Source organism: Plectropomus leopardus, chromosome 19 (genome assembly GCF_008729295.1).
Source record: "Plectropomus leopardus isolate mb chromosome 19, YSFRI_Pleo_2.0, whole genome shotgun sequence".
NCBI classification, from domain to species: domain Eukaryota; kingdom Metazoa; phylum Chordata; class Actinopteri; order Perciformes; family Serranidae; genus Plectropomus; species Plectropomus leopardus.
The window spans coordinates 21,574,301-21,602,186 of record NC_056481.1 but is presented as its reverse complement, the minus strand read 5'-3'; the positions used below and the strand labels follow the sequence as shown (position 1 = coordinate 21,602,186).

The window sequence follows — 27,886 nt, the reverse complement described above, 5'->3', positions numbered from 1 at the left end:
GGATGTTTTTTCAACACTGCATACTATAAAACATGCCTCTTTATGCTCTACTAAGTGGTTTTCAGCTGTTTTTTGGACATGCCAAATTTTGACATTTTTGCCATACTATAGCCTTGCTTTTTTTGTCATTTTTTCAACATGCTGTTTTATGGGTTTTGGAGCGTTTTTGGATGTTTTTTGAACACTGTATACTATATAATGCCTCTTTATGCTCTACTAAGTGGTTTTTAGCTGTTTTTTGGACATGCCAAATTTTGACATTTTTGCCATACTATAGCCTTGCCTTTTTTTTGTCATTTTTTCAACATGCTATTTTATGGGTTTTGGAGCCGTTTTTGGATGTTTTATCAACACTGTATACTATAAATGCCTCTTTATGCTCTACTAAGTGGATTTCAGCTGTTTTTTGGACATGCCAAATTTTGACATTTTTGCCATACTATAGCCTTGCCTTTTTCGTCATTTTTTCAACATGCTATTTTATGGGTTTTGGAGCCGTTTTTGGATGTTTTTTTCAACACTGTATACTATAAAAACGCCTCTTTATGCTCTACTAAGTGGGTTTTCAGCTGTTTTTTTGGACATGCCAAATTTTGACATTTTTGCCATACTATAGCCTTGCCTTTTTGTCATTTTTTCAACATGCTATTTTATGGGTTTTGGAGCCGTTTTTGGATGTTTTTTGAACCCTGTACACTATAAATGCCTCTTTATGCTCTACTAAGTGGTTTTTAGCTGTTTTTTTGGACATGCCAAATTTTGACATTTTTGCCATACTATAGCCTTGCCTTTTTGGTCATTTTTTCAACATGCTATTTTATGGGTTTTGGAGCTGTTTTTGGATGTTTTTTCAACACTGTATACTATAAAACGCCTCTTTATGCTCTACTAAGTGGTTTCAGCTGTTTTTTTTTGGACATGCCAAATTTTGACATTTTTGCCATACTATAGCCTTGCTTTTTTTGTCATTTTTTCAACATGCTATTTTATGGGTTTTGGAGCTGTTTTTGGATGTTTTTTCAACACTGCATACTATGACATGCCTCTTTATGCTCTACTAAGTGGTTTTCAGCTGTTTTTTGGACATGCCAAATTTTGACATTTTTGCCATACTATAGCCTTGCCTTTTTTTGTCATTTTTTTAACATGCTATTTTATGGGTTTTGGAGCTGTTTTTGGATGTTTTTTTTCAACACTGTATACTATAAAACGCCTCTTTATGCTCTACTAAGTGGTTTTTAGCTGTTTTTTGGGACATGCCAAATTTTGACATTTTTGCCATACTATAGCCTTGCCTTTTTCGTCATTTTTTCAACATGCTATTTTATGGGTTTTGGAGCCGTTTTTGGATGTTTTTTTCAACACTGTATACTATATAACGCCTCTTTATGCTCTACTAAGTGGGTTTCAGCTGTTTTTTGGACATGCCAAATTTTGACATTTTTGCCATACTATAGCCTTGCTTTTTTGGTCATTTTTTCAACATGCTATTTTATGGGTTTTGGAGCCGTTTTTGGATGTTTTTTCAACACTGCATACTATAAAACGCCTCTTTATGCTCTACTAAGTGGGTTTCAGCTGTTTTTTGGACATGCCAAATTTTGACATTTTTGCCATACTATAGCCTTGCTTTTTTGGTCATTTTCAACATGCTGTTTTTATGGGTTTTGGAGCCGTTTTTGGATGTTTTATGAACACTGTACACTATATAATGCCTCTTTATGCTCTACTAAGTGGTTTTTAGCTGTTTTTTGGACATGCCAAATTTTGACATTTTTGCCATACTATAGCCTTGCTTTTTTTGTCATTTTTTCAACATGCTATTTTATGGGGTTTGGAGCCGTTTTTGGATGTCTTATGAACCCTGTACACTATATAATGCCTCTTTATGCTTTACTAAGTGGTTTTTAGCTTTTTTTTGGACATGCCAAATTTTGACATTTTTGTCATACTATAGCCTTGCCTGTTTCGTCATTTTATCAACATGCTATTTTATGGGTTTTGGAGCCGTTTTTGGACTGTAACTGTAACATGCCTCTAAATGCTTGTTTTTGGCCCTTTTTCAATGTGCTACGCTATGGATGGTCTCTATGGGTTATAACAACCAGTTTTCAGCCATTTTTGGGACAAGTCAAAATTTGAGATTTTTTTGGCACACTATAGTATGCATTTTTTGGATTTTTTTTTTTTTTAACATGCTATATTATGATTTTTTTGGCCCTTTTTTACATGCTATCTCATGGTGTGTCTCTATGAGCCATTATGAACATCTCACCATTCCATCCCACCAAATCACCCCTCAGAACATCACATTGAGACCAGCTCTCAGACATGGAAAGAGGTTGAAAATGCAGTCCGTCGGGCAAGAACAGCGTCAGCCCCAGGGCAAAATGGGGTCAGACTGCATGTAGAGCTGGGAATCAGAGGCCAGAGTCAGCGCTCAGCCATCAAAGCTGCATCAGAGGCAGCAGAAAAAAAGCAGCCAGTGGCTCCAAAGTAGCAGACCAGGAGGTATGCAGTCAGCTTGGGCTTGTCTCAAGGGAAAGGATGCCCCTGCCATGCATAGTCCCATTAGATGTCGGCCACTCTCAACAACAAGGCGGCTATATTTATCCTGTGTTTCATTCTCTCAGAGTGACATTTTTGAGCGTATTTTGTTGACTTACTTAATTGTCATTTTTGAACAGATTTTTTCAATGTCTTGTACTATGATGTTTTTGACGATATGTTTTTGACATACTTCAATATGATGTTTTTAACCAGATTTTTCAACATGCAAAGCTATTACATTTTTGAGAACATATTTTCAACGTAGCATACTGTGACAATTTTAACCAGATTTTTCAACATAATACACTAGGATTCTTTTTGGCCTTTTTTTGTCAACTATGACTTTTTGAGCCCTTTTTGCAAAACTGTGTACTTTGACTTATTTTAGCATAGCATACTATGATTTATTGAGCATTCCTTTCTATATAATATAGTGTGAGAATTTATAGCACATTTTTCGACATGCTATACTATTACGTTTTTAAACACATTTTTTCTACATTCTATACTACGATGATTTTTACAACACTCTTTTGACAACATGTTTTCGACATACTATACTGTAAGTTTTCTGACAGGACTTTTTCAACATATTATACTTTTTTTTTTTTTTTTACATATATACTATTCTGTGACCTTTTTAACCACAGTTTTTCAACATAGTATACTAGGACGTTTTTGGCAGTTTATGTTGACACACTATACTATGGCATATTCAATAGTTTTTCACACATGCTATTCTAACTTTTTTTTCAACATATCACACTATTACTTTTTTGACACTGTAAACCAATACTATTTCATGAGTTTTTCCAATGTAAAATAATTTGACTAATTTCTTACAGTTTTTTTTTTTTTTTTTTTTGCAAAACAGCAGTGAGCCCTACCTCATCCCGACCGAGGGCCTTCAGGTGGTCCAGGATCTGTCCGATCAGAGTTTCACACAGCTTGTTGATCTCTGATAGAAACTTGGGGTCTCCTCCATAAAGTGTCTCATTGGAGTCCACTGAGATGAGAAAGATCAAAAAGATCTATTTAGCTGGAAAACTACTCGCACAAAACAATACAACAACAAAATGGAGCCCTTGTCCTAAAGTCGAACAGAAACAGAGCTGCAGTGCTTTGATACCAAAGCTGGGTTATCTACATGTGCACAGATATTAATCTTGAGGGGAATTAGGGACTTCTGTTGTCTGAAATTCTTGAAAATCCTGGATTTGTATTCCAAACATAAGGACCCAAAGAAAAACAAAAGTAAAGGTGTTGACTGTCTTTACAAGAGAAAATAAAACAAACACGGAAAGTGATTTAGATTTCTGAGTAAAGGACTGCAGTGTATCAGAAACACCTGTACCTTTGGGAATGGAATAGAGGTAGGTTTCCTGACTCATGGCAGCCAACAGGGGCAGAGCGCTGATATAGACCCGCACCTTGGCGTCACTGTTTTCCTCCCAGGTGTAATCCTGGACCATGTTGAGCAGACCACGGACTAAGTAGAGTACACCATGCTCTGGATGGTCCTGCAAACACATTTACACATACATTGGGTGTTTTAGGGAGACTAGCGTTTTGTTTTGGTGCCTCATCTTCTTTGACTCTTAACAAGTGAACTCCTAATTGAGCTATCTGAACATAGGAATGAGAAAAACCAAAAATGTTTCAGCTTTGGATGATTTTCCAAATGATTGTGTTACCGGAACAACCAGCAGCGTAGCTAGGAAGTTGTTGATGAAGTCCAGCAGGAAGCTTTCAGAAGAGCGAAGTTTCCCCTCCACGCTGATGGAGCGAGGAACCTCAGGGAGAAGACTGACCGCTGCCTTTAGGAAAGCATCCGCTGTATAAGTGGAAAGAAGGATGGAGGAGAGAGGGGAAGAGATAGAGGTTGAGGGGTGCAAAAATGAAACAATGAGGATGAATGGTAACAAAAAATTAGATAGAAGGGAAAGAAAGAAAGAGAAGAGTTCATCAAGGAAGGGAGGAAAGGAAGTGGGAAGGTAAGAAAGGAGGAAGATATATAAAAAAAAGTTAGGAATCACTGAAAGCCAGAAGTACAATTTGTTCACAAGAATGAGACTGATGAGGTCAAGGTGACCTTGACCTTTGACTGCCAAAATGTAATCAGCTTATTCTGAACTACAAGTGAATGCTGAATGCAAAAATTTAAGAAATTCCTTTCTAAGTGTTGTTTAAATATCGTGTTCACACTAATGTGCCTGACAGATAGTTGGACAACCTGAAAACATAATGCCTCCAACCTTGGCTAAAACCAAATGTTCCAACCTCACCTAAAATTTTAAACACAAAATCCTGAACATGCCCTGAATTTTCACTTGTTTTAAATATGAAGGAAAGCAGCTGCTCACCTTGGGAAAGACACTGGTTTGCCAAAGCAACCTGCCCAGACAGCAAATAGAGGCTGAGACGACTGAAGATGCTGCTGAGAGACGGGATGGTGATGAAACTGTAGGCAGCACATGCCTGAAGGAGAAGAAAAGAAAACAGTTCTTGAATAGCCTGGAGCTGGGATCAGTATTTCTCAAGGAATGCTGAAATCTCATCCAGTAAGAATGTACGGTGGCTTGTAGTGATCAGATGTGTTGACTCACCCTGACAAAAGCCGCTGTTTTGCGCGAGTGACTGCCTCTCATCACCCTGTTGGTCTCCATTGCCAGCTGGTTCACCGTCTGGAAACACCAAGGTCAAAATTGAGGATGGTGCGTGTGTGTGCATGAATATCGCACACAAATTGAACAGATTTGTACTGACGTGAATGAGCTGCACCATCACTTGCTCCAGGTTACAGAAGGTGGCTCTGGCCTCCACACAGAAGCTTAGCTGCTGCTCAAAGTCACGGCCAAAAGAAACCTGAACGCAACGATGTACGAGACAGAATACATAAGTGTTAGATGAGAAAAATAGTTCATTCTTTATTTACAGATAGAGAAGCAAATAATTAACTGTTGCACTGGTCAAAAATCTAATTTTTCAGAAAAATAGACGTGAAAAGACATTTGAATTGCGCAGTTTACTTCTGTGTGTTTTAGAGATCCATCGTTGTCCAAAAGATAACTAAAACAGATCAAAAGCAAATACATGTTTCTTCATAGTTATGAGCATAGGCACTTTAGTTTATTTTAGCAAAGTACACATAAATCATCCTGTAGATGGAGATACACACAAGAAATATGTTGTAAAGCTGTAAAAAGTCCCCAACACTGAGGCATAAACAAAATACACTGTCAGTCATTAAAAAGTCATAGTACAGTATGTCATGAAAAATATTTAAATAATAAGTAACAAAAAGTCAGTAAAGTGGTATAGCATGTAATAACAACGTCATTTAAAAGACTCATTCAAAAGTCATAGTGTGCCAGAAAAAGTACTCCTTTAGTATGTAATAGCAATGTCACAAAATGTCATAGTACAGTATGTCATGATAATGAAAAAGTCCTATATAATATATAATAATTATATTTAAAAAAAAGCAGAAATAAGTGATCTGTTATGTCAAAAAATTACATAAAATGTCATAAAAATAGCATTGAAAAGTTATAGTAGAGTATGTTGTTGACATAAAAAGTCATAGTGCAATATGTACAAAAAGAAGACAAAATAGTCAGTGTGTAGTAAGTCACAAAAAAGCCATAGTCCAGTATGTCAAAATGACAAAAAAGTTTAAGTATATCATGTTGTAAAAAATCATAAGATGACAAAAGTTACAGAAAAGTATGTTCTAAAAATGACATGAAAATGTCATAGAAAAGTCATAGTAAAGAATGTAAAAAATAACAATAATTTCCTAGTAGGCTGGAGAAGGTGCTATAAAATGTCAGTTTGCTGTTAAGTTTCTAAAAGTATCTCCTGTGGGACGCTACGCTCAGAGCCCCCTTTACAGTTGGATCACAGAAGGCATACATTGAAAATGGTGCACCAATGTTAAAAAGGTGATTACTGCCCCTGCTGCCTAAAATACACTGTTTCCTCCTGATTGAGTAATTGCTCCTAAAAACTATGTCGCTGAGCTTTTTAAAGAAATGACTTACCCCTTAGAAAAAAAGTATAAGTTTGGAAGTGAGAAAGCTTTAAGAGTAGGACTAATGAAGAACCACAAGGAAATATGAAATAACTAAATAAAAGAGAAATCTCACCATGCGGATGAAGCCGATGATCAGCACAGCCAAAGATCTTTTCTCATCCTCAAGAGTGAGAGCGCTGCAACACAGAGCAGGCAGGTGAGTGAAGGCTGTCACCAGAGAAAATAACATCAGAAAATGACAAAAATGATTTTCCCTGAGCCCCTGAAACAACTAAGTAAGTACTAAGACAACAACTAAGTATTTGCAGGTATATAGGACAAACACACAGACACACACAAACACCCTACTTGACAGAGTCGTGCATGGTCTTGCAGATGTGCAACATGGCGTTGAGGATGACGGGATCTCTAGTGGGCTCCACCTGGTGCCTGCAGGACATGGAGACCAATTAGAAGTCCAACATTTTTAAACACGAACTTACACATTTGGTGCTTTTTTTGTTACAAAGCAAATAATACTCATTTATTAAACTCTGCGGTGGCTCTTACTTTATGAAGACCTCCATGATGGATCTGCACACCTCCACTCTCACACTGTCCTTTTGGAACATGTCTAAAAATGGCAGGAAACGCTCCTTGGGAAAAGACAAATTGTCAGAACTTACTGATTATTTCAGGCATTCAGAGTGAAAACGCTCCATCATGTCCATTTAAAGTGCGGGTTTCTCACCATAGAGAAGAGGACGGAAAAATCGTGGAAGTAGGTGAGGATCTTCCTGATCACAGACTGCAACTGGATGCAAAACAAAATGAAACAGAGTCACCACAGAGCAGTCTGCAGGAGGAGGAATGACGGCTCAGTTTAAAGTGAGCAGGGTGAATTGTCCTGTTAGCTGCTGAGCTGCTAACCTGAGGATACGCGTCCTCAAACGCCCGGTCAGGGGTCATGTGTTTGATGATGTCAGCCAAAACAGTGTTGACCTCACGTTTCTGAAAGAAAGATACAACAGAAAAGTGATTTTAAAAGTGATAGGAACTTCAAATTCCACACAATCACTAGAATTACTGCCAGAAAAGTGTTTTTGCAAATTATAATGTGATAGTAAAGTCAACATTTAACCTTTTGGATATAAAAGGTTAAAGGGGAACACGTCATAATTTTATCCTATTAGATATTCATATGAAATTTTGTAAAAACATATTTTGTAAGGTCACATTGACCTTTGACTAACAAATTCTAATAATTTCATTCTTAAATTCAAATGGACGTTTGTGCCACATTTGAAGATACTCTCTCATGGCCTTCATGAAATATTGCATTCACAAAAATTAGACAGACAAAAGGTCACAGTGACTTGAACTTTGACCACCAAATTCTTATCAGTTCATTGTTGAGTCCAAGTGAATGTTTGTGTCAAAGTTAAAGAACTTCCCTCAAGGTGTTCTTGAGATTTCGCATTCACAAGAATGAGATGCATGCAAAGTAACAGTGACCTTGACCTTTGACCACCAAATTCTTTTCAATTCATTGTTTAGTCCAAGTGAACGTTTGTGCCAAATTTGATGATGCTCCCACTGGGCCCTCTTGGCATATTGCTTTCATGAAAATAAGACGGATGGAAGGTCCCAGTGACCTTTGAACACTAAAATCTAATCGGTTCACTACTGAGCCCAAAGGGACGGCTGTGCCAAATTTGAAGAAATTCTTCAAGACAACCTTGGGATGATGCGTTCAATGGAATGAGACAGACAGACGGATGGACAGCCCGAAAATATAATGCCTCCACCCACAACTAACACCAGTGTGCAGGCATAAAAAGCAAGAGGAACATTTAAAAGGTGGTACATGCTTTACTCACTGTGAAGTGTCGGCAGGTGAACTCAACCCAGATCTCAGCACAGTTGATGTAATCCTAAAAAACAACAACATATACACTCATAAGTGAATATTTTCATGGGAATAAACACCTGTGTGAAAGCAGCGTTATTGTGACAGTACCTGAGGACTGCGGACTTTGGTTACGACCTTCCAGGCTTCATTGAGGATCGTCAGTCGCTCGGATTCTGGAGGGTCGGCACAGGCCAGACCGCGACCCAGAGATCCAAACAACAGATGCTGCAGAGGAGATGACAGTCAAGCTTCCATTCATATTTCAGCCACATTTAGACAACAATTTCACTTCAACAGTGGACTATTTCCCAAACATTAAGTTTATGATTATTCCTTTAATCATTTACATTCATTGGATCACCATATTACAGCTGTTCGTGTCCTCTGACCTTTGGGAAGCCGGCCTCGTCGCAGTCTTTGATCATACCGATAAAGTCGGTGGCTCTGGCAGCCACAAACTCCGCCCTGAACGCTCTCATAACTGAATTTAGCAGCAAAGCACTAGTGGAAACAGAAACACAATAAATCTTTTAAAAAAGGACATATTTTTTTGCCACCAGTAACCACTGGAACACCTGAAAAAAGTGGTGTGAAGCTTTTGTTACTTTCATTGTGTTTTCTTTGTAGGCAGCATATTCTGAAAAATAAAATTTAAAAAAATCCAAAAAATTCACAAGACTCAACTCATCACTGAGACCAAAAGAGTGGATCACATCACTCCAGCCCTGAGGTCTTTCCCCAGGGTTCCTGTCTGTCAGAGAATTCATTTCTAAATAATATTTTTGGTTTATTTCTGACCTTCTGCTACAGTATGAACCATCCAGACCTCTCAAGTCTTCTGGGACAGGCCTGCTTTGTGTCCCCAGATTCCAGACTAATACAATACTGATACAAACTCCCAGAAAACTGCAGGACTGCTGCAACGCTCAATTCTTTCAAGGCTAAAGACATTTCTGTTTTCTGCTGCCTTTTATTAAATAAAATAATTATTCATTTCTTACAGCACACTATAATATTTTTGTAGTATTTTGTATTTATCTTAGTTTGTTTTTTTTTTTTTTTGCTCATTCTAATTTTTCGATTATCTATATCTTCCGTTCTTAATTGCATAAAATCATGCTATGTTTTTTAAAAAAAGACAGCCATTATGTAAATAAAACTGAATGGCATTTTTTTTCTACGCTGTCCTGTTGAACATCTTACAATTAAAGTGATCTGAAAAACAAATGCATATCTTAAAGACAGGTTGAAATGATATTAAATGAGACTTAATATTTCTCTCCTGATAAAAATGGAAACTCCCAGTAATCGCTCACCAAGAAGAAAAAAGCCTACAAATTCAATCCACGTCATTATTACTAAACTCACTTGTTTCCCAATTTCTTGCATCTCTCCATCATCTCCGTCAGCAGAGGCTAAAATCAAAAACACAAACAGCATTAAAAACACACGTGCTTGTGAAAGCTGATTATTTTTGCCAACATTCAACATCTTCACTTTGAAAGATTCAGGCTAAATGAGCTCAGGTAAAAGGTGTGTGTCTGCGTGCCTCTGGAGCTCTGTAGGCGATGCACTGCAGGATCCAGTTGATGGCGGGTGAGTAGAGTGTCAGGTACTCGGGTACTTCCACTCTCTGCAGGACCAGCTGGTTCTGGACGCTCTCCCCGCTGACCTGCCGGAAGGTGCCCAGCAGGTCGAAGAAGTTGCGATTCAGGCTGTCTTTCAGGTGAGGGGCGACTTCAACGCCCACCTGGAGGGAGAGAGAGCGCTGTTATCTCTGGCCCCAGGCCATTTGTTTCTCTTAACCATTCACAGTGTTACTCTGGAGCTGGTTAACATTAACAATAAGCGAAAGAAAATAATAGATTCATTCAAACACAATTTAAAATCATCCAGGAGGAAAATTCAGTTGTCAGAACAGCAAAAAAATTCAAAACAAACTAATAAAAAAATGCAATGTTTTGTTTTTTTTCATTATTATGGAGGCCCATTTTCACATGTATAACAAATACTTGAGGTCATTTAGAAAGAAAAATAATGGGAAATTTTCTCAAAATAATCAGTTGGTATCTCAAAATAATTAGAAACAACATTATGTCATTACTTACAGAAAATTCTGAGATCATTATTTTTGAGAAATTATCTCATTATTTTGAACATACTGACTCCCTATTTTATGACAAGCAATCAATTTGAACTGCCTATTTTATGAAAATTCATTATTTTGAGAAAAGTTCTCCTTATTTTTGAGTTACTTACTCACTATTCAGATATACGTTATTATTTTGAAGTACTAAATCATTGTTTTGAGATAATTCATCATTTTCATTTTCTCATCATCAAGTTCCTTATTTTGAAAAAGCTCTATTTTAAAAGCAGTTCTCAGTATTTTGAGGTACTGCATCATTGTTTGAGAAAACTCATTATTTTGAGCTAAACAAATCCTTATTCTGAGAAAGTTTCTCATTATAATGATTTACAGCTTAACTGATTTTCACCAATAAATGGGATTCCATACTTACCATCCCACTCAACTGACAGCGGAAATGAGCCGATAGATAAGAAAAGGCTCAGAAATAAGAGACAGGAGAGAAACATGGGAAGAGTTGAGCAAATCTCACCCTGCAGAGGTAAGCTCTTGCGTATGCTGCCACCAGAGGATCTCCGATCCCTCTGATCATGGCTGTCAGCCGAGGGAGCGTCTCCGGAATACCGCTGTGAAGGGTGGACAGAGGTGCAGAAAGCAAGCTGTGTTATTTGTCTAAAAACCAAAAAAGGTCTGTTTGATTGGTCTGTTGAAACAAATACATCCCAAATCTTTCAAATAACCATAAACAGACATTTTAATTAGAAGATAAATTATTTATCTTATATATATATATATATATATATACACACACACACACAGACAAAAAAATGTTAAAGTGTTATTCAGAAATTGGGGTGCAAAATCTAATAAGTTGACTAATAAAGCCCATTAGGGGATCAAACTAACCTCTTGTTTAGGAAGCGGTTGCACTTGAGAATGGCAGCCTCAACGTAACTGTTCACAGAGGTCAAGGAGTCACACTTCCACATGTGATCATTAGGGATTTTATGGAGACAGCCCCAAATCATTATAGACTCATTTTTAAATGTTACCTTTCTTATAAAAAGAGACCGATGCAGCGGATGTGGATGGAACCATTTGACAAACTTATCATTGGGAAAAGTAAACCAGAATTACCGCCTCACGGCTGTATGCCTCTGATTACCACTCAAGTTGCAGTTACAGTTTATATCCATGTCTGTGAAAACATGGACGCACCACACACATCTTCCCCCAGCAGCACAGACGATCTATACAATTAGCACAGTTTCAATATTAGTGTCAACACTTCAGTATCTGACCAAATGTCTCTCATTCTGTTCCTGAGTTATGAGGCTACGTATTGGCCAGGAAAGTGGTTTTTTTTTGCAGAACATTATGATGTCACAGTGATGCTGACATTTGAAATTTTTGGCAAAGATTGTATAAAATCATGAATGTAACTATCGCAAAAGTCACCCATTGGTTTGTGGACCCCCGTTTTGTTTGTTGGGGTCAAAAGTGATAGCATTTGGACCTCGCACACAGCCTAGATGTCCTCATTTCTTCGTTTTCCTATTAGACATTTGTGTAAAATTTTGGCGTAATTAGCAAGTGAATTCCTGAGTTATGGCCAATAACACATTTTGTGAGGTCACAGAGACCTTGATCTCTGACCAACAAAAGTTCACTATTGAGTCCAAAGAGGCGTCTGTGCCAAATTTGAAAAAAAAAACAAAAACAAAACCTCCCACTGGATGTTCTTGAAACATTGCATTCAAAGGAGTGAGATAGATGTGAGGTCGCAGTGACCTTGTCCTTGAACTTTCACTACCAAAATCTTATCAGGTCATCATTGGGTCCAAGTGGACATTTGTGCCAAATCTGAAGAAATTCCCTCAGTATCACACCCACAAAAATGAGATAGACAAGATCACCAAGACCTTGATATTTGACCTATGACCACCAACAACTGACTTTGTTGTTGAGTACAAGTGGACGTTTGGGCCAAATTTGAAGAAAACGTTTTTGAGATATCACACATTCACAAAAATGGGAAGGAGGGATGGACAACCCGCAAACATATTACCTCTTTCCACGGCTATCACCAGCAGGGAGGATTAAATCAGCCAACAGAAGGAGGGATCAAAAGGCCCGATAAAGAGGTAAGTCTGAGTCAAAACAGGCCTAACACTGGTTTTGTTTTTTCTGTGAAGCGTTCTTGAGAATGGAGTTAAGCAATAAAGCCCAGCTGATGGTGGTAAAGGATACAATCTGGGCAGAAGCTCTCTGATGGACGCGATCTTGAAGAACCAGTTAAGGCACGTCTCCTTGGCCGTGTCATTCACATCATCGACGGTGAACGACTCTGAGGAAGGCAGAAGCCAAAAGGAATATTGAACAAAGGACACAGACAACATCACCTCAGAAGCAAGAAAAAAAAAGGTGAAATGCTAGAATGAAATATGACTGTACATGGCAGAATCCAATCACTACCTGGTAGGGGTCGTGGGTCTGAACACATAGTCCAGATTCTATCGTACACCAGCCGGCCTGCAGACAAGTGAGACCGCAGTCAGAATACCTGCAGTGTTTTTAATGAAGAAAAAAGAGGATTCTCTACGCACCAAAAGTGTCGAGGATATCAGTGATGAGGACAAACTTGCTGGGGTAGAACTGGATCACCGAGGTGTCGGAGAGAAGCTTTGAGCACTGGATCACAGACCAAAGTTCGGTGTTCATGTTTTTTACCCAGGTAACATAGACTTTTTTGCTCCATTATTTTGGGGATGAGTGTTTTTAGCTGCTGGATTACCTGGATGACGATCTTCAGGGCTTTGACTTTCTGGTCCGAGGCCCAGGCCTCCTTCAGGGACTGGTTCAGCTCCTCGATACGGTTGGCGTAATCCTGCTGGGAGAGGTTCAGCAGCTCTCTCTGGGAACCCTGCACACACACAGACAAACAAGTTAGACCAAAACACATCCCTGATATAATATGGAGTCATTCTGTCGAGCTAGAATGAGGTTTACGTCAATGAAAAGCTGTTATATTGATGAATTTTGCAGCTGATTTAATCCTTCGAGGCACAAGCAAATTGGTTTGATTTCTTTAAATTATGGAAAGGCAATGAAAGTAAGAAACAACCCAAAATTTAGCAAGAAATTACTAAAACGTACAAGAAAATTACCTAAAAATTAGTCAAACAATAATAATAATACTAACAATAATAAAAATAGAATTTAAATTAAAAAAAAATAAACACAAAATAAAAAATTACAATAAATACAAAATATATAATATAATATAAGACAATACAAAATAAAACAATAAATAAAAAGAAAGAAAGAAAGGGAGATGCTTATAAAGTATAACAAATCTGTAACTTAATATCAAATATGCAAGTATGATAATTATAAATATAATTTTTCCCAATTTTTTTTATCTTTCTCTAAGACATTTTCCCCCAGCTTTTTAAAAATAATTTTTTAAAATCCACTAATATCTTGCAATTTCTAGAAAATGTCTTATTAAATTGCCAAGTCTTTCTTTCCATATATTATGAAAAAAAAAAAATCACACCAATTTGCTCAAGGTTTAAAATAAATACTTGTGATAGGCATCTGAAAGCAGCACAAGAAAAATGATGTCACTACAGATTTCAGAGGGTTAATCACCAATGGAGGCTATGAAAGTACCTTTAATAAAGTATTTACAGAATGTGTATGCATACCAAATACAAACAGAGCATTTGGTGTCCAATTTGATTCTTTCCGTACCGGGACTGCAGATGATTTGAAAGTAAAAAGTCCCATTTAGACATACAAATACACTGTACGTATATGGACACACTGTAAAAACATACCTCCTCCAGATCATCCAGTTCCTCCAGACGAGTTCGAACTTTCTCTGAAACAGCTGAGGATCCTGGACTGGGAGCTTTTCCTAAAGCGACAACAACAATAAACTTTTCAGCTATCCACTGTGATAAAAACCCACACAGACTCTGTACTGATATTTTGTAAGATTACTTACAGGAACACTTCACCCACAAAAATCATTTGACTCTGACATACTTTCCGCAAAGAATGTCCACAGACAGCTATGGTCACGTGGACGCGATCAAGGGTCCGCATCGGCCCCTGGCAGTAAACAGGATGATTAAAACTTGAGTAAAAACGGGGCTGTGTGAGGGTTTGTCAACAGATGTTTTGATATAGTTTTGCTGTTGTTAAACACAAATCCCTTTTACTTCAATTCATCAAGAATTTTCACCATGTTTGGATTCTTTGTTTGCAGTGGAGACATGCGAGAAAAACTGTTTCCTTCACAAATTCAGTGTAACACTAGGAGCGCAGTTGATGTGCAAATTGTCATTTGTGGGTGAAGTATTTCTTCAACAGCGGATTTCTTTGAAAAACATGAAAAGGATAATAAGCAACTTAACAAGAAATTACCCCAAATTTGCAAGAAATTAGCAAAAACATAAAATTTACCTGAAACACAAAAAAGGGAATAAAAAAAACATGGAAATGACCTAGAAAAAAAGAGCTCAAATTAAAATGGAAAAAATAAAATTTAAAAATAAAGTTACAATAATTATAATTAAAGTTCTCTGGACATTTCTCCTTTTTTTCTCTCTTTTTTTTTTTTTTTTACTAATTCTCTCTCTTACTTTTATAAAGCAAATTTTATGTCATTTTTTCTTCACCTTTTGCTAATTTCTTTCAGTTTGTGGGAAATGTTTTGCCAAATAGCTCATGCCTATTTTTTCCATGTTTTTGAAAGATATCAACAACAAGTTTAGCACGGATAAATGAAGTGTTTTAATAAATAAACAAAAACAAAGGTCTTACCTCGATCTGAACCCATGCAAAGATTCTATGAGGACAAAGAAACTGAAATAAGATTTCTGCTTTACAAAGACTGATTAAAGAAACTTCTTTAGTGTAGAGTGACAGCACAACTCAATCTCTGCTGTTACGACTCACAATTGAGAGTTTTTCGGTGGTGGTGAACCTGGCCAGGATCTCTCCGCGTTTTGACGACCAGGGCTCAAAGTCTGGTCCAACCACCTCTTCCTCCTTCTCCCTCCTCTTCCTCCCCAGGTCCTGGAAGCACAACATCTTTCCTTAGCATGCAAGTTTTGTCATTTTCACTTCCCCCCAGGTTTATGGCTCAGGGGACGAAGTATTTTTTGAGTTTGTCTGTGGTGCATTTTGGGAGCAGCAGCCTGTCACTGAACGAGCTTCCAGTGCAATTAAAAAAAAAAAAAAATCTGAGTAGAAAAGCTTCTGGAGCATTATTCCTCTCTGTATGTGTCTTTCTGAAACATTACTGACCCCTGTGGAGGCGCTGTGGGACATGACAGGAGCCTCGCTGGCCGAGGCTGCTGCAAACATGGAGAGGGGGTCGGTCCCATCAAGCATGGAGCTAAGAGGGTCCGGAGGCGCCGAGGAGGACGAGGAGGAAGATGAGGAAGTACTGCCTTTACGAGCCCCACGGCGAGTCTTTGTGTCTGTTACCTGGGTGGAGAGGAGAGGGGAAGTCAGAGGTGTTAAAGGGACACCTGATGAAATGCAAGAAATAACTGAATCATGCTTTTAAAGGGACAGCTCAGCCCCAAATCAAAAATAAACCCTTCCCTCTATGTGGTTGGCGACTTTACTTCGGTAGAAAGAAAATAGTTCCTACATGAACCTGCTCGTAAGAAAGTCTGTGGATTATCTTGAGTAAGTTTTTCAAATGTATTTTTTTGGCATTTTGAGCACCACAAGCCGAGTGCCATCTGGTTCAATTATATTAGAGAGAAGGCAAACATCCCTACGGACGATATCTCCAACACTAACCAACTCACACCAAAACTATCGAGACTGGTAAACAGCAAAGCAGGTAAGAGGAAAAATGTGTATTTTTGATTTTGGGTTGAACTGTCCATTTAACTACATCAACAGCTGATTGTAATTCCTTTTAAAATAACATGATTAAATAAATGACACATTATGAAATGACAACATTTTGTGAGTGCATGTGTGCAGAGCTGTTAGTGGCGTTTGTGCAGGGAGACAGTGGGAACAACAGATGGTCTACCATGATGGGTTTGAGGGGATGGTAGTCTCCAAACTCAACCGGAGCAGCCTCGGGATGACATCTCTGCAGCTCTGCCACGTAGTTGCGCCCACGGGAACGCCTTATTACATGACAGACGGACAGAAGAGCAGACCAGATTCAGCTGTTAATACTGACAACCTTCCAATCACCATGTGGGCTTAAAGTGACAGTCTGAACAGTCACTGGAGAGAGCATACAGTTTATTTATGTAAAGCCATTTAACTAATTCTAAAACTGTTTTGAAAGCTTATTATTTGCTCTTCTTCTGACTTTAAAGGGATAATTCTGATTTTCTTAAGTGGTGTTGTATGGGGTAATGCACGGTCAGTGTATTACATACAGTGGATGTCAGTCTGCATGTCCCAGTTTAGAAAAGCAGAATGAAGTTTCTCGGAAACTAAGCAATCTACTGCTGTGGAGAGATTTAAAAGCATTTTTGCCATTAAAAAAATTAATATAAGTTCAAGTGTACATTATATTGAGAATATTTTCAATGTTTTGTTTTTTTTAATCAGACAGCCTGATGCGACAATAAAGCCATTAAATGCTTCAGTTCTCCATATATGCTGTAGTGAAAGCCACCAGACTCCATTGAGAAACACATTGAACAAATTTAAACATCTAAGTCACACAATAACAAACTAACTAACTGATTGAGGCAGTGGCAGACCAGCAGCTCCTGTGTTCAGTGATGTTATATCAGTGTTTTTCTCAGTGGAATCAGGCTTTGAACAAAGCAACACTGGAAACCAATGTCTGACATTAAGGTATATTTTGAAAATCCTGTCAATCTAGTGTACAATTAAATTGCTATTTACTTTTTTAGGGACTCTTTTTAAGGAGACTTTAAATAAGTTTTGCAGCTTCCCCAGCCCACGATAGTGCATTGCTGTGCTTCTGTATCAGACTTCAACCTGCTTCTCCAAACTAGGAGCATGCTGTCTGACATCTACTGTTTAGAAAACACTGACTATGGATTAGAACCCCATACAACTCCACTTCAAAATATCTAAACTGCCCCTTTGAGAAAACACTCATTAAGCCTCACTAGGATCTAATATTTTAAATGCAGAGATAAAGTGGTGGCAAAAAAAAAACACCCAATACAACCAAACCATAGCCAACAGTCCATTTAAATGAAGGCCACAGCCACAACACCATTTGGTGATACTGCATTTGATTTGTAATGTTGACAATTTACAGAGGAAAGCTGTCATGTCATTCGAGACGCTAAACTACAATTAAGCTCGCGACACACACGTATTCACAGCATGCACGTTCTCAAAACTCGCTCGATATCAACAAATACACAATTCCAGCCTTTTAAATTAAAGTCACGCAGTTTTTGAAGATGAGAAAGGAGCTTCTCACCACTGCACCACAGCCATTTTTCTTCAGTCATGTGACAACACACTATTTCCTCTATTTCCTAGTTTTACAAATGGTTTGGAGAAGCGCTATTTTGGGTTCAAATGTGCGGTTGGGGAGATATTTATGGTCATTATCCTAAGGGCTGATTTTTTTTTCATTCGTTCCTCTATGTAATTTATCACGTGTAACAACAACAACGTGTAAAAAGAGACGTTTTCATGATCTGTTGCAGGAAAATATAACTTCATTTCCCAGAATACATTGCGCTCGATTAAGAAAGCTGCATCAAAGATGTGGAGCCAAACAGGAGGTCCTACTTAGGCACTGAACTCTTTTGAAGAACTCTCCCCGACTTTTTCTTGTATCATGGGCTACTTGGAGTAAATCAATCAAGCTCATTTACCCTTTCTGGAACTGTACTTTTGTCTTACAGCTAATTTTAATTAAAATCATCTTTTCTCCAGTGACCAGAACATTCGGAAGACGCATCCACTTGCTTGCTGTATGAGACTCCTGTTTAATAGACGATCGTTGTGAGCTCCGCCGCTCGGCGCTGTGGTTCTGCTGCAGTCAGTGGAGACATGGCTAACAGTTTAACCCGGTTTAACCTCACCATGACCTGATAGTAGTGCGACAGGCTTGTCCGCCCACTTCACCTGACCAGGTACAGTTTGTCAATGTCAAGTTTGGTCCGAGTTGGTGTGCTAAATATATTTTAAAAAATGACTCTTAACGAGGCGGAATGAAGGTAGCTGGAGGCAGCTAGCAGCTAGCAAACGGTAAAGCATGACATACTGTAGCTAAACGGAAGAATGGTTTCTTCTATTAAAGTAGATATTTACAATTCTGTATAGAGTTATCCAATCAGTCTGTGTAATCAGTCTTAATCTTGATTTTTAAAATAGTTTGATCTCAATCGTTCATTGGATTCTTCATTTCGACAAAGATATTCGTTGTGCTGTTATTAGAACTGACGTTACATGATAATAACAGATACTCTGACACCCAAAATACTACACAAAGATATTCAACACTTGTATGTATAACAGTGTGACAGTTCTCTTGGTGCGACTGTTGGTGTTTTCACATAGTATCTAATTTACCCTACAGGGGTGGATAATAATTTTTGAAGGGGTAAATCATTAGGGACTGTTCGTTATTTATGAGAACCAAGAGTGGTGGTGCAGAATGGTGGAGGCACTTGAAATACATTTTCAAGGTTTTTATCATATTTTGTATATATTTTAAAGTATCTTATAACCCCAAAAGCCGCGCACAGGTTTTAAAGACATTATTTCTTTACAAATACCCTAAATCACACTATTTATCACAGCCAGACACCGTGAAATATGATTATTTATGGTGGAGGGTCATGCATTTTCCCCCAGTCACTGAAGGAAGCTAAAGGAACAATATTTGAAACTCCAGGAAGGGTCATGATTTGAAATTTAAAGAAAAAAAAATGGCACCCTAGTCACCTCCATACTCCGATAAATACAGTACCATCCCTTAGAATACGTTGAATAATAAATTTAGGGCTTGAAGCAGCAATTAGTTTTTCTTATCAATTAATCTTCTGATTATTTTCCATTATTGACCAAATATTAATTAAGTCTATACAGTGTCAGAAAATAATGGCCAGCTGCCTCAAATCCAAAGATATTTATTTTACAATGACATATAGCAAAGAAAAGACAGCGCATCCCCATATCGGCGAGCCTGGCACAGTGTACTGTTTTCCATTCTTGATTTATTAATTGGCTATTTGTTTTAGCTGTACACAATATCCTAATCACCACAACCACAGACTTTACTGAATGACCACATTGGTATGGATCTAGTTAGTCTATCTTCAGATTTTATTGCATTTTTTCATTAATACTTGAAATAATACTTGCATATTTTGGAACATAATCATCAATGAAAGAAATTGCAGCAGACTGTATCTGCAGAACCAGCAGCCTGTGGGAATAAGAGACTGAGACACAACAGAGGGAGAGGGCAAAGTCAAGCTCATTACAGTGAGACAGTGATCTTCTTTTCTACGTAGACCAGATTTAGAGCAGCCTGTTTGCACAACAATTCATTAATCAAGAAAATAATGTCCAGATTAACCGATAATGAAAATAAATGTTTACTTGCAGCCCTATTGAGTGGTTAGTGAAATAAAGTTATTTAAAGTCATCTGGGACTCTGAGGAATCATAATAGGGATTTTAAAACCATTTTTGACACTGTATAGACAAAACGATGAATTAATCTTCTAGTAATCTGCAGATTTATAATTTTTAAGAAATTTGGTTGTAGCCCTGAATATGACTTTTTTGTCTTTTCTTATTTTTTCTTTCTTTCTTTCACTAGTTTCTCCTCCATACTATTGTGTAGGGTAATTAAACTTATGTTACAGAGTAATTCATGTGTTTATCATGATTTATTAATACATTTATTATAATAATTGACTGTGCAAAGAAAATGTTAGCATGGAAGGAACTTTAACTTTGTAAAACCTCAGGGAGCTCTTTTTATTTTATCTTTTTTTGGTATGTTTGTTTAATTTTCACTTGACTTTAGAAAAAAAAAGGTTTCAGTTTTGACCAAACATCTGCTGAAGACATTTTCCTAAATTCGTTAAATTCCAAATTCTAAATATTGACAGAAAAGTTTCCATTTGTATCGTAAATGCATATCGGTTCCAAATATTGGTTATCGGTATCATTACTAAGTAATAATCGTATCGTATTGTATCAGCCCTGAAAAACTATTATTGGTCAACCCCTAGTTTAAATGCAGAATGGAAAACCAATCAGTGTCATCATCTGTCACATTTACAGTTGTTATGCTTGATCAATTATTGCACTTAGAGGCGTTTTTTGGTATTTTCAGTGGTCACTGGATAGTTGAGTCGCAGCCTGCTGTCAAGCCGTACTGTTACTGTCACTTAAGGTCCCTCTCATTATTAATGCCATCCCATCTTGGAGAACCCGAACAAGCCTTATCTGTGTAACCTATACTCACTTTCATGAAATGATGCCCTGGATCAGGTGGCTACTTTATTTCCTTCTTAAGACATTCATCTCATTGCATTTCCCTCTTATAGAGTTACCTCTCTGCGTCTCCTCTGTAAGAGGGTTTTGGCGTGGAGGTCTGGATTTGCTGTGAATTATTAACAGGAGAAGTTTATTTGTAGGGGCTGATGGGTGTAGCTTATTACCCGATAGCTCGTCCCTGTTTGCTTTGAGGGACATGTGTCACACAGAGGGTGATGTCACACAAGTTGCTTTCTAGGAGCGGAGGTCCCTTAGTGTACTGCATCTTGTGACAATGGAAAACGCCATCAGGCTCCGCTATGAAGAGCTGCTGTTCTACGCGGCCCTCGTTTGTAACTGCTGGTGTGTGTTTCTGTGCGTTTGTGTGTGTCTGGAGGGCAGAGTGTGTAGGAGAGCAGGTGGCGGTGGCATGCGTATGGGCAGCAGCTGGAGGTGGCAGCTCTCCCGGGCCATGAGACTGGCGCTGCGTTGGTGCCGGCTGTGCCGCCCGCAGAGAGGAAGTCGAGGCAGTGGGGGAACCACCAAGCCGTGGATCAGCGGCAGGTTGTCGGTGCTGTGGAGCTATTGCAAGCTGCTGCTCAAATCTCTGTACTCTAACACCCTCACCAACGCCGACACTCTGCTGGACTGTGCGTTTGAACCCGTTTACTGGATTGTGGACAATGTGACGCGCTGGTTTGGAGTGGTGAGTCTTTTTCTGCATGCTTCTCTTCTCTCTAATCCCCCAAACTTTATTCATCACCCTGTCTTCGTGTCTCTCCCTCTTGCAGGTGTTTGTCTGTCTCGTCGTACTGCTGACAACTTCAGTTGTAGTCATCGTCTATCTGTTCGTCCTACCCACAATCCTCAGCACTTACCCCGTGTACTGGATCCTTTGGCACCTCTGCTTTGGTCATTGGCTTCTCGTCATGGTGGTCTTCCATTACTACAAGGCCACCACCACCTCTGCAGGACACCCGCCCAAGGTAACAAACTCCTAGAAAGAGCTGGAATGGTTAGACAGTTGGTTTTTGATGGCTAAAGGTGTGTAAAGCATTGACTGCATGGTGTTCGTCTTACTTACAATAGAGTGCTGCAGGAATGAGTCCTAAAACCTAAAATGAGTTAGCAGTCCCGGTAGGCTTGGGTGACAACATGATATCCTGCTTTCTGTTAAACTCTATGTAAGTAGTGCACAGCACGCACCACCAGAGCTCAGTCTCTGGTCTCTACCGATGGAACAGGCAGCTGAGCTGAAAGACACGACGACATCTAGTGGTGGAAGGAAAAGTTACAGAACTGTAAACAGCCGGCGGGGAGCAAAAGCAGAGAGGTTGTGGGGAATCACGGCATGTTTTTCTCATCTAACTTGGTGAATTAAGGATTTATTTTAACCAAACGAGCTGATGATTGTTGGAACAGTTTGCTTCCTAATTAGACTGCTAGCCAGAGTAATCAAGATGATTTGGGTGAGTTTTAATTTGTTTCTGTCGAGTTTGAAGTGTGTTTTAGGAGTTATCAAGGCAATTATCAAGTTAATTGGGATTTTAGTTTGTTGTCTGAAATAAGGTCTGTTGTTATCACACAAGCTTATTCTATGACATAAAACACATCAGTGAATACCCCACTCACAAACTTTGAAGCTTTTATGCATCTTATTAAAGAAAGTTGCTAACAAGTGCCTAAATGAGACTACAGAAGTTGTTATCAACATTAAGGGCCTTAACTTTGTTTTTTTAGGAAAAAATTCACATTCCCTCAGTGTCCATCTGTAAGAAATGCATCGCTCCAAAACCGGCCAGGACGCACCACTGCAGCATCTGCAACATGTAGGATAATCAAATAATAATTAGCATCACACACAGAGTTCATCAGATTTGTCTTTTTTAAATCTAATTTGAACTGTTTCTGTTATATTACAGGTGTGTTTTGAAGATGGACCACCACTGTCGTATCCTTTCAAACATCGAAACAGAAAAGAAAAATTTAAAGAGAAAAATGTTTTACTGCGTTTAATTTGTAAATGTTTCATGTAGGGCTGTACCCAACTCAGAATTATCCTAGTCGAATCAGATTTGATAGTTTAATACGAATATTTGCTGATTCGTTTTGATTTCCATAAAAAGTTTTAAAGTTGAAATGGGCTCCATAGGATGATCAGCGTGACAGCAGCATTCACGTCATATAGTAACAAGCTGCACAGAGTAGCAAGAAAGTCAAGAGCGCTCACTCTGCTGCAAAGTGTGGGGACCAAAACACCCCCAGAAATACATTACAAAGAAAAAAAACATTTGAATCAGTCTCAGTCTACTGAGGATCTCCAGCTGATGATTCAAATTTCCAGCTTTCCAGGGGCAGCCATAGTTTCAAGTATTTTTAAATTTCCCACTTTGTGCACATGGACCTGAACGTGCTTCCAGCCTGGTTGAACAACTGCGTGGGCCATTTCAACCACCGCTACTTCTTCTCTTTCTGCCTTTACATGACCCTGGGCTGCATCTACTGCAGCGTCAGCAGCAGGGACTTGTTTCTGGATGCCTACAGCGCTATAGAGGTGAGGCCAGGAGAATTATCTCGCCTCTAAACTAAAAATGAACACCACTATCTGGGGGTCGACCTCTAGGCTACTTTCACCTAATAAAGCCAAATCTGATGCTACTGGTACGGGTTAAGACAGCGTTCAGTTTAAGTGAGAAGCTGATAAATTGTTCTGTATGGTGGCACCTGCCAGACGGCAGCAAGACAACAGAAGACGAGCTCAGATGGCAAATGATAAGTGAAACAGGAGACATGAAAAAGATCTTTGCTCCCTGCGCTCACGTTTACATCTGATCCAGGCCTGATATCAAAGGCGGATGTGCACCAGCTGGTAAACAAACAACCCTACGCTTTTAATACCAATTACTTTGATAGTTTGGAAGTCCGTGCCACCCATCAGTACTGCATTTATGGAAATATTGTACTTTTTACTTCACTACATTTCTACATTACTTTTTTTCTTTACAAATTAAGATTTTTGCAAAAAACGTAAAAAATATTGTATGCAATATGTTTTGTTATGAGTTAAACTCCCAATAGTTTATACTAGTACAACTGAAATGATTAGTAGATTAATCATCAAATAGCTGGACGACCGAAAATTCATCAGCAACCATTTTGATTTACTTTTAAGTCATCTGTTTTTGTTTTTTTCTTTATTTATTTTGAACAGATTTGAGTTTTTTGGGGTGTTTTTTTTTCATTTTTTTTCTGAATTGGGTACTTTGGTGATTATTTCAATAAATATTTAACTCATTTTATTTTTTATAGTTTGAGTTTGAGGCTCTTTATTTATTTTTTCTTAATCAAGTACTTAAGCAGTTGTTTTAATAATCATTTAAGTATAAAACATTTAAGTTAATAAATATTATTTTTTCTCAGTTTTCTAATATTTTCTTTAATTTTTTTGGGGGGGGGGTTCTAGATTTTTTGAAGTGTGTACTTTTACTTTAAATACTTAAAACACATTTTCCTGATTATATTTACTTTGACTTAAGTAGCATTTTCAATGCAGGACTTTTACGTTTAACAGAGTATTTTCACAGTGTAGTACTAGTACTTTTACTTTACTTTCTCTACCATCCAAACACCACTTAACGAGGAACAGGATCCAGCACGTACCCATACCGTAAGCAGCCTTTTGATCCTGAGCCAAAATGACCTCAGGGAGCGAGAGCTAAAACATCCTCAGATCAGATCTAAAATAAAAAAACCTCCATATTTGACACCAGTATAATTATGTAGGCCTGACTGTTTCCTGTCGCCCTCAGAGGTACTACCAGACCCCTCCACCAACCGACACCTACACAGAGAGCACTGCTCACAAGAGCGTCATCTTCCTGTGGGTGCTCACCAGGTAAGGAACCCTTCACCGCGGACCGCGTGTTCCCCGTTTAAACATCAGATAAAGGCTGATGACATCATGCAGACAGCTCAGGTTGTAATGTGTCCTACCTGCAGCTCTGTGGCAGTAGCTCTGGGAGGACTCACCCTGTGGCACAGCATACTCATCAGCAGAGGAGAGACCAGCGTGGAGCGGCACATCAACCGAAAAGAGACCAAAAGACTCATGGAGACGGGCAAAGTACAGATACTCTGTACAAATCAGTATTGAACCACTGAGTGCTATCAAACATCAGAAAATGGCGCAGAAACAGCTTTTAATATTTCTTCTGTTTCAAATGCAGGTGTTCAGAAATCCATACCATCATGGTACGATGAACAACTGGAGGTTACTGCTTGGTGTGGAAAAAAGGAGGTGAGTTCACAACCCATTTTCCTAAACGGTGCCTGTAAAAATGTGATCATTTAAATCTCAGTCAAAGTTGATTTGGCAACAATCTGTGGTTAACGTGGTAAAAGAAAGTGCATTACACATTCACTGTTTGAAAACATGGATGCTTCTTACACATCATCACCCCGGTGGCACGGAAGATCCACACAATCAGCAGTTTCAAGATTAGTGTCGTCAATTTGACCAAATGTCACCCCTTTATTATGGTTTTGAATACTGGATTTTTGTGCCAAATTTGAGGAAACTTCCTCCATGCCTTCTTTAGATATTGCGTTTATGAGAATGAGATAGACACAAGGTCACGGTGACCTGGTCAAGGTCATCAGGGCTATTGTGAAAATGAAAACTTCTGAAAACCTAAAAGACAGTAACTTAAAGCTGCATTTGAAAGTTTTTTCCTGTGACGAACGAGCAAACCAATAAACGCAGTCACTAACTCATCTGAACTAGACATGAAAATGAAAATGTCCTTCCTTGTTTCCAGTCACAATTAAGACTTTTTTTTTTCTGTTCTGCAGTCACTGGTTCACGCGGGTCCTCTTGCCCTCCAGCCATATTCCCAACGGGGACGGCATCATGTGGGACTGCACCTTCACCAGAAGAGACCCGATGGCCATCTGATCCTTTCTACTCCAAACCATATCAAAAAACTCTTAAACCTGCATTACACTGCGAATAACGTGACTGATGTGTCACACTGCTGTGACAAAGAAAAGAAGCTCCTGCTGCTGCAATCAAGTGACAAAGGAAAAGCTTTGTAGTAACACAAAAACACAAAGGTTTTTTGCTGCGTTTGTATTTGCACTGCTTGAAGTGGGAACCACATGGAAATAACCACTAGTGTCTCATCGTCTTATCATTTCCACCTGTCCACCTCGATCAATAGGTCTTTTTGTAGACCTTGCCAGAAGCCAACATCACCCTGCCACTGCAGCGCTGTTTACTGATTTGAATTTTAAATTATGCTGCTGGCCAGCATTGTTGTGAAGCCCAAATCTTTCTTTAGCAAAAAGACAAAAACTCTTTTTGCGCATCTCTTGGACTGAAAATTGTGCACCAACATGACAGCCTCTAATGACAAGTGATAGTAAGATTGATGGATGGGCGATAAGACAGTATAAAAGGCACTGGAGAGCACCAGAGCTCACAGTTAACAGCGTATTAAAAGTGCTATGTGTTGCATTTTCCAACCTCAACACGCACATTGTAAACTAATATTTGAGTTTGATTGGTGGCTGCAATCTGATTTCAGTTTTGATGTCAATGCTTTCAAATATGAAACAGAGGTAAACATCTGTTTTCAGTTTGGCTTCTCAGAGGGTCTTATTTGTTCACATTGTTTTAATTTAGCGGAATTAAAGTAATCTCGAAGATTTTCATTTTAATAAAAGTCACAGTATTTCACTGGAGAAGGTAACACAGTGGGTGGTCCACCAAAGAGGGTAGGCACAGCTAACACAACAGACTCGCCCCAGGAACAGTGCTGGGCTTCGAAAGCCAATTTGATATATCGGTCAAAACAGGCATTTACAATTTCCTATATATTACATGGTGCAACTGAGCCAAAAAAACAAACAAAAGAACTTTTCTAACATCGTAAGCCCCACAAAATGACTTGTTTCACTATCAGGATTTGATCCATTCAGAGAAAGAAAACAAAACAGATCTTCTAAGTTTCAACTTCAAAGTGCTGACAGTTCATTGACGATAAAGTGCAGTACATAGCAACATTAATAACTAATGCTGTATCGATCCATGACTTCAAGTTGAGTCAGAGATTTGGGATATGTCTTTGACTGTTTCTTCAAGAGCTCTTTAGTTTTGATTGTACATGTTGTCCATAATAACTGTGGTAATGTGTCTTGGGCTGAGGACAAATTCAAGTGTTTCTTAATGTAGGGGAAACAAGTGGTGAGATGAAACATATTTCAAATGTTTTCTATAAATGTACTGTGATTATTTAAATAATTGTCATTTTCAAAAATCTGTGTTTAAAGGTTTATTACTCTGCATGTTTACACCTGCAATTTTTCACTGTAATGTTTTGGGGAGCGTGTGCAAACAGGATAGAGAACAATTGTGAACTAATGTTTTGGTGCCGAAGATGAGCAAAAAACCAAAAGTTTGATTCGCTAGTCTTGAAATTTAGACTTGAATCATTTATTTATTTCCTAGTTTAGGTAAAGAAGAACACATCTGCACAGCACTCGTTCTTATTTTATCCTCCTTAACATTTCTGTCTTTGACACTGACCACGAAATTGCCGTGTGCCTTGTTTGGATGTTCAGCCTTTAAAATGAGGCACTTTAAATGAGTGAATCAGGCACTGTGAAATGTAATTCCAGATTTTTAATTCCCTTTTAGATTTGACTTAATGATGGATTGGCTGGATCTGTAGTTGCCATAGAAACATGACATACAGCTGTGATATCATGTGTAACCAATAGGAGCTGTGCTCCACTGTGTCTTTTTTTTAATAAAACACCTGTTTGATATTTTGTGT

At 38.5% G+C, this 27,886-nt stretch overlaps 2 protein-coding genes across 4 annotated transcripts in view; one reads left to right on the top strand and one right to left on the bottom strand.

Moving 5' to 3' along the window:
- vps35l (VPS35 endosomal protein sorting factor like) overlaps positions 1 to 18,117 on the bottom strand; it is a 30,188-nt gene extending 12,071 nt beyond the window's left edge. For both annotated transcript variants that reach the window (XM_042508572.1, XM_042508571.1), the window contains exons 1-28: positions 18,026 to 18,117; positions 16,634 to 16,733; positions 15,886 to 16,068; positions 15,535 to 15,654; positions 15,400 to 15,424; positions 14,409 to 14,488; positions 13,361 to 13,489; positions 13,173 to 13,257; positions 13,042 to 13,098; positions 12,817 to 12,913; positions 11,473 to 11,520; positions 11,099 to 11,192; positions 10,027 to 10,227; positions 9,846 to 9,892; positions 8,867 to 8,978; positions 8,586 to 8,702; positions 8,446 to 8,499; positions 7,496 to 7,576; positions 7,317 to 7,379; positions 7,136 to 7,221; positions 6,935 to 7,015; positions 6,699 to 6,762; positions 5,317 to 5,415; positions 5,157 to 5,234; positions 4,914 to 5,028; positions 4,245 to 4,384; positions 3,905 to 4,070; positions 3,438 to 3,556 (exon numbers count right to left, since the gene is read on the bottom strand). In XM_042508572.1, the coding sequence (XP_042364506.1) occupies positions 3,438 to 3,556; positions 3,905 to 4,070; positions 4,245 to 4,384; positions 4,914 to 5,028; positions 5,157 to 5,234; positions 5,317 to 5,415; positions 6,699 to 6,762; positions 6,935 to 7,015; positions 7,136 to 7,221; positions 7,317 to 7,379; positions 7,496 to 7,576; positions 8,446 to 8,499; positions 8,586 to 8,702; positions 8,867 to 8,978; positions 9,846 to 9,892; positions 10,027 to 10,227; positions 11,099 to 11,192; positions 11,473 to 11,520; positions 12,817 to 12,913; positions 13,042 to 13,098; positions 13,173 to 13,257; positions 13,361 to 13,489; positions 14,409 to 14,488; positions 15,400 to 15,424; positions 15,535 to 15,654; positions 15,886 to 16,068; positions 16,634 to 16,733; positions 18,026 to 18,042 (2,658 nt within the window). In that variant the 5' untranslated portion in view covers positions 18,043 to 18,117. The remainder of the gene's footprint in view (positions 1 to 3,437; positions 3,557 to 3,904; positions 4,071 to 4,244; positions 4,385 to 4,913; positions 5,029 to 5,156; positions 5,235 to 5,316; positions 5,416 to 6,698; positions 6,763 to 6,934; positions 7,016 to 7,135; positions 7,222 to 7,316; positions 7,380 to 7,495; positions 7,577 to 8,445; positions 8,500 to 8,585; positions 8,703 to 8,866; positions 8,979 to 9,845; positions 9,893 to 10,026; positions 10,228 to 11,098; positions 11,193 to 11,472; positions 11,521 to 12,816; positions 12,914 to 13,041; positions 13,099 to 13,172; positions 13,258 to 13,360; positions 13,490 to 14,408; positions 14,489 to 15,399; positions 15,425 to 15,534; positions 15,655 to 15,885; positions 16,069 to 16,633; positions 16,734 to 18,025) is intronic.
- Positions 18,118 to 18,581: 464 nt separating this feature from the next.
- Positions 18,582 to 27,878, top strand: zdhhc16b (zinc finger DHHC-type palmitoyltransferase 16b). Of its 2 annotated transcripts, none has more exons than XM_042508474.1 (10): positions 18,582 to 18,689; positions 21,453 to 21,756; positions 21,842 to 22,036; positions 22,791 to 22,879; positions 22,973 to 23,001; positions 23,471 to 23,604; positions 24,860 to 24,945; positions 25,050 to 25,173; positions 25,277 to 25,347; positions 25,902 to 27,878. In XM_042508474.1, the coding sequence occupies exons 2-10, from the start codon at positions 21,481 to 21,483 to the stop codon at positions 26,002 to 26,004; spliced, it is 1,107 nt and encodes a 368-aa protein (XP_042364408.1). In that variant the 5' UTR covers positions 18,582 to 18,689; positions 21,453 to 21,480; the 3' UTR covers positions 26,005 to 27,878. The 2 variants fall into 2 exon arrangements, with proteins under 2 accessions (XP_042364408.1, XP_042364409.1); XM_042508475.1 differs by having other exon boundaries at positions 21,448 to 21,756.
- Positions 27,879 to 27,886: the final 8 nt, after the last annotated feature.

Coding starts and splice junctions, on each gene's coding strand:
- zdhhc16b (XM_042508474.1), top strand. CDS start 21,481: ATGCGTATGGGCAGCAGCTGGAGGTGGCAGCTCTCCCGGGCCATGAGA. Junction 23,002..23,470: donor GAAGATGGACCACCACTGTC/GTATCCTTTCAA, acceptor ACGTGCTTCCAG/CCTGGTTGAACAACTGCGTG. Junction 25,174..25,276: donor GACTCATGGAGACGGGCAAA/GTACAGATACTC, acceptor TTTCAAATGCAG/GTGTTCAGAAATCCATACCA.